The sequence below is a fragment of the Cydia pomonella genome, chromosome 6 (assembly GCF_033807575.1).
Source record: "Cydia pomonella isolate Wapato2018A chromosome 6, ilCydPomo1, whole genome shotgun sequence".
Taxonomy (NCBI): Eukaryota; Metazoa; Arthropoda; class Insecta; order Lepidoptera; family Tortricidae; genus Cydia; species Cydia pomonella.
The window spans coordinates 19985364-19996802 of NC_084708.1; the positions used below are offsets into that span (position 1 = coordinate 19985364).

At 35.2% G+C, this 11439-nt stretch overlaps 1 protein-coding gene across 1 annotated transcript; it reads left to right on the forward strand.

Moving 5' to 3' along the window:
• The first annotated feature begins 1901 nt into the window (after positions 1–1901).
• Positions 1902–11096, forward strand: LOC133519232 (tripeptidyl-peptidase 2-like). The gene is made up of 7 exons (XM_061853227.1): positions 1902–2149; positions 2233–2364; positions 2509–2695; positions 3654–3804; positions 5286–5449; positions 8202–8445; positions 10676–11096. The coding sequence occupies exons 1-7, from the start codon at positions 1955–1957 to the stop codon at positions 10827–10829; spliced, it is 1227 nt and encodes a 408-aa protein (XP_061709211.1). The 5' UTR covers positions 1902–1954; the 3' UTR covers positions 10830–11096.
• The last annotated feature ends 343 nt before the right edge of the window (positions 11097–11439 follow it).

Sequence of the window (11439 nt, forward strand, 5' to 3'; positions counted from 1 at the left end):
TCGCTCTGCATGGATCCACCTAATAATTACAATAAAATTGTACTTACATTGACTTTGTAGGGGTTGCCAGTTAGCCTCAGATCACGCTGGTAAGTATGGCGGTCCCACCTGTCTAGCATGGAGCGTCTGTAATGCTTCAACATAAAAATAGCAGACTTAATTAAAAGAAATTCTTAGCAATTATTCTCAATTACAAATATCAGTAACTATTTTCCTACAATTGTCACATATTAAAAAAAAAAAAAAAAACAACAACAAAAGGTGATAGGTTTTTAGTGATTTGGATGGTTTCTGTTTTAATACATGTAACAAACTATTTTAAGTACTATCTTACTTAAATTATTATATTTTAGTTAAGTTAGAAATTATTGTGTATTTATGTTAATCATACATAATATTTTGAGAAGTAAATTTGAACACTATGTTTTTGTTTTAGAGTCTAAAATTTTGATAAACACACAAATGTCAGTTAACCTTAACCTCCCCCATCTTCAATTTCAGTCAACCAATAACCTGGATACCTTGAAGTGTAACCCAGCCTTTAGCCATAATATCTACTGTGCAGGCCAAAATTGTGTCAAACAAATCGAAAAGTAATGTTAAAGAAAATAATTAGCTCAGTTACTATTTAAAATTGATTACAGAACTGAAACTTGAGTGACAAAATAGATAATCTGTGCATACGAAAACTAATCAAAGTGTTACCTAACAGGTTGTTTTGATGCGGTACTTACGTTGCCTATTATAAGGTTGTGGCAATGATATAGGCCCCACCCAGGCAAGCCCAGGGCTGCTGTAATAATGCAGAAACTAGGCAGAATTTCGTACCACATTTTATGGAGTCGCCCAGCAAAATATTACAGAAATATTGTGCTCGTTCGTGAAGTGACAGTAGACTGTGTGTTGCCAGTTCATTTATTTGAAACGAAGAAGAAAACTAAGGAAAAAGGTAAGTAGAGGTCTAATTTAAAGAGATTTACAGACCTCGCAACAAATTGTATGCATTAACAGATTTGGCTGTGTGATGTACTTAAAGAATACTTTGGCATGCCAGCTTTGTCGGTAGAAAAAGGCGTGAAATTCAAAAATTGTATGTAAGATCCTTAACGCTTACATTTTTCTGCCACCTTTTTCTACTGGCAAAGTTGGCTTGCCAGAATATATTAATTCTTTACATTATCTTTCGGGCGGTGGAAAAAAAGTAAGGGTACTTTAGGAGTACAGGAAGGGATGAGGCTGCCCTCTCTCCTTACTCTTGCCTGGGTGTACGGTACGAGAAATGGTGCAGTTTAAAACGGGTTCGGATTTAAATCGTTACCTTATAGTTTATTCTAAGAAAATCTCTTCTATTCTATTTACTACTTGAATGTACGACGGATTGACATTATAACTAGCATTTGCTCTTACATTTCCATTAAACCAGTAATGCGCCCACCACAATCCATAGCCAGGTAAAGCCAAAGAACTAAAAATTATAAAATAAGCTGGAAGAATATTAAACCACATCTTATATGGGTAATAAAAGATTCGCTAACAGATAGGAATTATGTCATTCTAAATTGACTGATTTGAAATGTTGACATGTATGCATTTTTTTCTATGATTGTTTATTTTTATGGCCAGTACAATACACATACAAACTGGGTTGAGTTGAGGCTTCGAGCACAGCGATTGATAGCAACGCCGGCTTTCGACACGTCGTAAGGGAGGAGTCTAAGCGATATAATGATACATGTATCACAATTATGATACGTATATCACCACTGTGCCTGAGCAAGAGCATATAGCGTATGTAGTCCGTACGCAACATGTGCAAGAGTTTCGATCTAGACGAACCTTCGCGCAACACCGGCTTCCGACACGTCGTAGACGAACGATGGTGCAGATCAAAGAATATAATACTCACTAGGATGGTGCAGATGTAATCTTATTATACTATTTTATTTTCTTTTTCATGGCAACACTAGATATCGGGTCATCAAAAATGGCAGACGCACCGATCGACTGTGAATTCCCTGTTTGGGGATTATTGCCAAAAAAAGAGACGGGAGTTGTCTCGTTTTTGAACAAAAATCCTCTCTACGATGGCCGAGACACTGTTATTGCAATTTTTGATTCAGGTGTCGACCCGGCAGCGTCTGGTCTTCAGGTAAAAAGTTGTCTCGTCATGGTTTGTTTCGTTCGTATTTTAGCGGATTTCTAATTAAAGTTATGGGTGGTTCTCATTTTTAGGTGACGAGCACGGGTGAGACGAAAGTTATTGAGAGGTTTGACTGCAGTGGCTGCGGTGATGTGGACACTAGTACGGTTATACGTAAAGTTGTTGATGGATGTATTACCGGCCTTACGGGGCGCAAATTGAAGGCAAGTTTTCATTCATGACCTAATTATTTTATTAAAAACTGTTTATTATTAACGTGTGCACTAGATTTCTTTTTCACTTTATAAATAGGTGTAATTTTACAACTTACCTGAATTATACATTGTTGTTTACAAATGGTTATTTAGATTCCAGATTCATGGAAGAACCCATTGGGTGAATGGAGGGTGGGTGTTCTTTACCCATTCAGCTTGTATCCGTCTAAGCTAAAGGAGCGCATTCAGGAGCATAGGAAAGAGCACTTGTGGGATGTTGGACACAAGCCAGCTTATGCCGAATCGAATAAGCAGCTGCAGGATTTTGAAAGTGATGTTGGTTAGTATTTCCTGAGGTGCTGATGAATCTGTCTGTTAGTTTCTTGATTCTGATGTCAACCCTTGACCAATGACATGTTTTTACAGTAACACATTGTGAACTTTAATAAAATATTATAAGTTATGTCATCAAAGTTGACATACATACATACATACATACATTGAGTTGAGTATGACTGATAAAAACTTTGTTGGCATACCACATTTGTACATTAGTGGTTAAGAGGTAAGGCGGTAATTGTTCACCCCTAAAGTATATTATCTTAATCCAATAGTTAAAGGTCTATCAAGTTTAATAAAGGTACCTGAAAAATGCCTAAACTATTAAAATAATATAATAATCATATGAGCAAAATTGAGATAAAAGATATTATGATCAATAATTTGTAGGTTCTGTAAATGGAAACTTTGCCTAATATAATTAAAAGGAAAAGGCAATGATATAGCATATTTTTACTTAATTAACCTTAGTGATTTATATTGCATATTTATGGAACTCATTAAATGCAATTAACAGGTCTAACATGATTAAATTTCATTATTTAATGTGTACAAAATGTGAGAATTTTAAGTGTTATACTACTGTTCCCTTTTTTTGTATGTTATCCTATTGCCAAAGAAACTTGAACTATTATCCTACTCTACTCTTCATGCAAGAAGAATAATGTTTTCAGTGTGAATACAAATGTATAGTTTTTAATTACCATAACTTTTGAGTATATGAGTTTAAAATATCTCATAGAAAGTTACAAATGAGGAACTGTAACATGCTAATTTCATATGTTAAAAGTGCATAAACAACATTTGAATATATAAATATAAGAATATATAATAATTTTATACAGTTTTGAATTGCAATTCCTTTGATATCCAATTCCATTATATGTTAATACATAAACAAATACAGACTGTTACAGGGTTTGGATTTTCTCTACTTGCTTTTTAAATCGTTTCAACAGTATCAAAGAATCCAACCCTCAGCCCGGAAGATAAGCTGCTCAAGGAGGAGTTGGAGACCAGGGTGGAAGTGTTACAAACAGCTGAGAAGAAATATTCTGACCTTGGACCTACTTATGACTGTGTGTTGTTCCATGATGGGACTTCTTGGAGGTAAGAATTTGAAATGTCTGAATACTTTATCTGTACTTTAGGGTTTCATAGTCACCTAGAAACTCTTATAGTTTTACCATGCCCATCAGTCTGTTGTAGAAAACTGCAATTTGACAGGAATATATTAATCATGCATGGTGACAGAATGGTTAAATTAAAAAGTACAAATATTTATTTTTATTTAGGGAACCTCTCATACAAGTTTTTTTTTAATATATTTTTTGCTTTGAGGCAAGTTTGGGGTATCATTGGTTAGATCTTCCAAAACGAATAAGGGTCTCCAAAAAACATTTTTTGAAAAAGTTTATATTTTCGGAAAAATCGCTCCGAAAGAAATAATACTTTTGCCTTGTTTAAAAACTTTTATCAAAATAAATAATTATTTTTTCTGAAGATAGTATCAACAATATTCTAATGATCAATATGAACAACCTCATGACTTTCAACTTTTATTTTTAGTCAGGTCATTGCCACAATCAAGGCTCGGAACCGGTTTATTCTTCATACAAAAAATACTTATTATTACGTTCTTTTTCGTTCTTTGGTTTATTATTTCATTTTTAATGGGACTATCTAATAATGCGAAGTTGTTGCCTAAACATATGATCCAGTCCTACCTAAAAAGTATAAAATAATTAAAAATATTGGGCTATTTTGGAATTTAAAAATAAACCGGTTCCGAGCCCTGGCCACAATGCAATTTAAAATAATAATCTTTCATATATTTTGCAAATGTTTATCAAACAAAAGAAACAGAGTAAATACAATTTTAACACTGTTATCTGCTGATAGTTTATCTGCAAGGTGCCTTTGACAGATATCATACAAGAAAAAAATTAAGATGACTGAAATAAATTCAAATTGCCCAAAGATGTTGGGTTATTCCCAGTAGTAACCAGTGGTAAAATGTGGAAAAAAAAACTCCCAGTAGTGGGAATAACTCAAGATGGCAAGCTATGCTTGTCTTTATCGAGGATTCTTTAGTTATTTGGTCCTTTTCCTAAGTTTATTGTTTCATCAAAGTGTTTAATTAACCCCTGGAACGCCGAACCGACAAACGTACTTGTACCCGTCAAATGCCTAGTGCCGGATTCGTCCCATCCCCCTCAAACGCCGGATAGGCTTGCGTACGTGCACCCGTTGACTGCCGCGACTTATACTGCATTGAAATGCAAGTGATATAAAACTCTATTTGTAAGTGTAAGTAAGCAAATAGTAACTATCTCAAAATTAAGTAAGAATATGCTAGAATAAATTTGGTGACTGATAAGGCACAAGGCAGTTGAGACAGATCCGGGACTAGGCAGTTGACGGGTACAAAAATTGAAGACCCTCTGGCAATTGACAGGACTAGTACGGATCAGGCACTAGGCGTCCCAAGGGTAAATATATTTATACTACCTGAAATCTATCTTCCTGGCTTTAATTGAAATGAGTATGTAAACTTAAAATCATATATATAAGGATATTTTTGTTGCCAGAGCATGCATAGACACGTCAGAAAGTGGAGACTTGGCCTCCGGTCCGTGCCTTGGCGAGTACAGCATTACTCACGAGCACTCGCACCTGACGGAGCTGGACGAGATGACGGTCTCCATCAATGTTCACGACGAGGGACGCACGCTCGAGGTCGTTGCTATGTGCTGTGAGTTGATATTTCACCTCCCTATCCACTCACATGATTCCGATTTTAACGAAAGGTGCCCTGAATTGCTCTGCCATTTCGCAGATACGACGGCACAGTGTCGTGATATCTTCAAAAATAGATAACTTTGCTTCTGCTTAAGCATTTGGAATGATTCTTTCGGTTTTATAATGGTAAAGAAACAAAGAAATTTATTTTCTTACTTTAGCTATTTGCTGTTATAATAAAAATAATTATTAAAAATTCACGAAGTTTACCCAAAGGAATAATTTCCGAGTTATAGTAGAAAACTATTTTTAATAAAAAATCTAAATCGATAACATATCTTTTTTTTAAATTCAATTTAAAGAAGGCTTAATAAGCTTTTACTTGATACTAAACACCTTGATAGCTCACCTATAAAATTGCAGAGTAAAACTGATTCAAATTCTGATAAGGAACTTTCGAATTGCTCCACCTGGCGTGTAACTATGTGCTATATTCGTGATTTTTTTGTGGCTAATTTAGACACTGAAGTACAAAAATATAGTAAATAACCGTTTAAGACACTAATTACCTTGAAATAAAATACATAATTTATGTAATTATGACAATGATAGTGGCTTTATAACTTAAAATAACAAAAGAGTATTTACATACCTACTAAACTTTGGTGTTTTTAAAACGGCTGATCACCAACAACCATACTAACTTATAACTACACTAACACGTATAATATATGCACCATAACCAATGAGCGGAATTCTTCATAGCAAAAATCAAACTGTCAGAGGGATTGACCTAACTGTTTTATCGACTTATCGATGTTACGGAATAATATCGCATTAGGTATCCATAATAAACTTAAAAGATTATTCTGTAACATTTGACCTCTTTGATAAGCAACTTGCATCTCCGTATTAAAGTAAATCATGTCAGCGTCACATATGTCATTTATGTCACTTGAGTTTTCATGAGTGATTTCCGTGCCGTGTTACTAAAATGGTTAATCCTAAAAGAAAACAATAAAAAAATGGATACAGAAAGATTCTTATTTCAGTTTCAAAGAAGATTCTTCCACAATATATTGCTCTAAATGTTACGTTCATTTACATCATAAAAGTATTTTCTGTTTTATTCTTTTAATTCTTTACTATTATACCAAAATACAGTGGCGGTCAGCTAATTAGGGACACCTGTGTTTCGTTAAGTGACAAATATTTATCGATAAGTCGATAAAACAGTTAGGTCAATCCCTCTGACAGTTCGATTTTTGCTATGAAGAATTCCGCTCATTGACCATAACATACACTTCACAAAAAATTAAGCACAATAAGCAAATAGTAACTATTAACACATGAAATTATACTGATTACAAACGTAAATAAACAACACGGCGGCCGGCAAACTGACCTGCGCCATGTCAAAAACAAAGATACCTATTTAAGCTACCTATTTAGGGCGGAGCACAACAGTCGCGCGGTGCAGATGTTCAACAGAAATAGGAACTTTTAACACATTCACTGCCAGACGAAAAACGGCAAGCTACCCCAGTATCCGGGCAATATATATAAGAAATATTACTAAATATAAATTATAAGTAAGTAGTAACAAACACCCCAAAACGCGTATGCAACGTCTAGTGTACCACATGCCTTACGATGTGCAAAAATGCTTTAAGCAACCACAGTTGCTGTGTTTGTACTTACAATTTTCCGTCACATGGTTTGTTCGCTAATCCTGGATAATACACAGTGATTTAATGCATTTTATTGTTTATTAATGTAATTTAATAATCGAACTATTTAATGACTATAGGTTGCTCAAGATATTTTTGGTAATCATAGAAATCTAGGGCATTAAAATAGGAAACACGCCAAAAATCTACAGAGTTATTGGTTTGAAGTGAGATTTTATGGTCATCAATATTAAGTAGGTCTAAAATATAGTTTTAATCTAATAGACCAATAAACACGGAGTAATTTAATATATAATACTAACAGAAATATGTAAATTTGAATACTTACGGCATTTTAAAACACGCAGCAACTTTTAACACTCGCACTTTCCCGAACAACTTGCAAAGTAACATAGATAAAAAATACTGTGGTTATGTCTATGTGGTTGAAACATTTTTTAAATATTGTCACGTTGGTATTCTGTATTTTAATAAACGTTTACACCATATCTGTGCAGCCCTTCACAGATAAGAAATAAAAAACCGCATACACTCCGTTCGCAACTCGCGTTGCAACGATCATTTTAGAGGTGCGAAATGTTGAAACCTTAGTTGCTGGAATCATGTGCGTGGCTATAGACACACAGACTTGGCCTCCGGTTTGTGCCTCGGCGAGTATAGCATTATTCACGAGCACTCGAGGTCGTCGCTATGTGCTGTGACTTAATATTGCACCCTCAATAGACACGTCAGATAGCGGAGATGTGTTGATATCTCATCTAGGCGCAAGATATACTTCAGAGAGTGGAGACTTGGTCTTGATGGTTGTTTATTCTGGTGTGGTTATTTAAATCAGTGACACGCGTGGTGGCCTTTCTCTAAGGTGATTTTCTCATTGAAAAAAGCTCACTCCTAAACTGTTTGTTGACTGAATTAATAATAACTGGACTGATGGACTTTTAGCTCCACATTTATACCATATACATTAACTGCAAATAAGATGACTCTGTAATGTTATGAAAGTATGTACTCAATACATGTAGGATATTAATTTTTGTTAAAGAAAATGAGTAAAACAATTCTAACCACTTACAGCTACCCACGGCACTCACGTAGCGGCCATCGCAGCAGGTTACTTCCCCGACGAGCCAGACAAGAATGGAGTCGCTCCCGGAGCCAAAATTATCTCCCTAACCATTGGAGACAGTAGACTGGTCTCTATGGAAACTGGCACAGCGCTGGTCAGAGCGTGTATTAAAGTTATGGAGCTTAGTAAAAAGATGAAGATTGACGTAATTAATATGAGCTATGGAGAGCATGCTCATTGGTGTAATACAGGGTAAGTTCTTAGACTTTACAGGCAATGTTATAGTTTGATCTTGCATCAAATACAACTTTACTGGTGATTAAGTGTCAATAAAGACTGTTTATTTGACATTGTGACATTGTTATGCCACTAGTGCCATTTTTGATGTATAGCTCTGCGGTTCTAATGAGGGTTCTCAGAAAGATCTAACGCATGGTGTATATGTAGGGACAATCGTGGAATGCTACTGATATAGACAGGTATGATGAATGGTATCTAAACTTCGGCTTCTGGCAAAAAATGCAAAAATAGTATAGAGATATTCTCAATTTAAAATGGCTGGAGAGTTACATGTTTAATAAGCAGTGATCGGTTTTTTGGATTCGACAGGGGGTGAACGACCTCAATCATTATGTTAGTATGGATATGCCCCGGGAATCCGGGCTTTATGTTGTTAGAAAAGGCAAAAAAAAAATATGTTTATTTTATTACACTTTAAAACATCTAAGTAGCTGATAGACAAGTACTTTCTCACCGTTCTTTTGTCTAAATCGAACAAATGTTTACACTGACAGCTCATTTGCTGCCTCCAAAGCGGCACATTTTGTACCGTTTGGATAAAAGTTCGGCGAGTAAATACGTGTGTCTATCAGCTAATATATGGTTACTACGGGCTAATTGTTTGAATAAATGAATTCGTTATCAAAAAGTGAATTACACTTCTTTCAACTGAGAGGTAGCTTGAGAAAAACAATGTCCACAATATCAAATGGTTTTATTGCTCACCAAAAATAATTAGAACTGAAATCCAGAGAAAATAATGAAATGTCAATGTCAAGATTTTGAAGTATTTTTTCCATCATGACCAGAGACATGTCAGTCGCTTCGCTTGACAGACAGATGAAGTGTGCGAAAGGGAAGCCATGACGTATATGAACAAGCCATAAGTGCGAAAGAGGCAGACTACATATGAGAAAACGTAACCAATTTTGAGTTCGAAGGCGGCCGAGGCGGCCAAAATCATATTGCCGTATTTTTTAACGTGAAAAATATAAGAGAATCAAAAAGAAAAATATATATTAAGTAAATTAGGGACGATGGTGTCATGTTGTGTGCCGGGTTGTAGTGTTTCAGTGCCAAAAAACCCAGGAAAATACTCATTTCACAGGTAATTATGATATTCCTAGCGAACTTTTCGTAACGATATTTTATCAAATTAACAGCATAAAAAGAGTAAAAAACCAATTTATACAGTTCATTATAAGTTTTTCTTCAATTATGTGTTAATATTTCATCATATTAGTCAATAATTTAGATATTTTGTGTAAAAACCTAAACTGTTACTTTACGCTAGGGCTTGACAAAATGTTCATATGACTGTATCGATAACTTGTCGGTATATTAGTAGGTATGGTATTAGTTGTTCACAAGATATCAAAAGAGATATTACCTTTATAACCGACTTAAAATAATAACGATTGTTATAATACCTTTTTTGAAGGTGCACATGTTTAGCGATAAATTTAAACTTCACTTTCCAACACAGTACTTACATTTTAACCACTTTTCCACGGCTTTGCCGCCAACACAAGGAAACACAAGACAGCGTATACTTGTACACAGCGTATACACACCCAACCCAACTTGTCAGCAGGAAAAAGCGCGAAATTCAAATTTTCTTTGGTAAGTCAACTCTTTGCGAACACATTTTCAAACAAGTTCAACTTTATCATTTTCAACTTTTTCAAACACATTTGAAAAAGTAGTCGATAAAGCAGTTAAACATCGATAGATTATTAATATGTTGTAACATGACATCACTATTTTTGTTCGCACATAGACAATTTACGCACACACTTGCATTTCATTTTTGGCCACACTTTCGAAGTTTGACAGTCGTTCTATACTATCCTATTTCTATGATCATGACAGATATATAAGCTAATACTTTGTGGAGGTTTTAATATATTTTGCTTTAAATAAAATGTTGAGATTAGGAAAAGAATAGAAGTTTTTGTCTCAACTGGTTGCTATGTAAGAGTAAAAAATTCCTTAGAGATAATTTAAATTGTTTTATTTTTGTACGGTTTGTTCGGTATCGCGGGAAACTGTCGTATCTATATTAACTTTTCTACTTGATATCCCGCGAGGGAGAATCCAAATAACCGATCACTGTTAATAAGATGTGTTAGAAAAATGGGCCTCCGGGCTCTACGCGAGAAAGGTATTAATATTTTTTTAACAATTATTTTTCCCTATACAGGCGGGTGGGCGACATAATCTGCGAGGTGGTGAACCGCTACGGCGTGTCGTGGGTGGTGTCGGCCGGCAACCACGGCCCGGCGCTCTGCACCGTCGGCGCGCCGCCGGACATCGCGCAGCCCGTGCTCATTGGTAAACAGCACTCATTATGTTAGGGATGAATCTCAGTGCACATTCTATACAAACTTTAGACAGACAAGACATAGACATAGAACATTTTTATTCAACATCACATGAAATGGCTGAGTTAACAGACAGTGTAACATATTTATTATAGATAAACCTTAGATTTAGACTTAAAAACTAAGAAATTGAGTTGCACATCCCAGGCAGAAATATTCGTGAGTGTTAAATAGAAGCTTGCCTCAGCATAATGTTTCTGTATTTACTACAACTGGTTTTCAGACAGACCTTTGATATATTATCCTTTACTCGCTGTTATTCGTGAACTACATGGCTTAGAGTTATGTTAATATGTATGAGTGTAAACTATGTTACGTGATTTGTATTGCTATAAGATGTTGTTTAATCCGCAATTTAAAACTACTTACTGTATTTAAGTTTTTGAGGGGTGGAGGTATATTATTCCAGCATTTTGTTGCTGTATATTTGAAGTTATCTCGAAATGCAGCACTACGGTGACGTGGTAATACCAATCTGTTTCAAACTAAACGTGCGTCGTTCATGCGTGAGTGATAAATGAACTATCTTGTGATTGAACTCACTCAGTCTTCAACTCAACTGTAGATTTAACTCGCTCAGTAA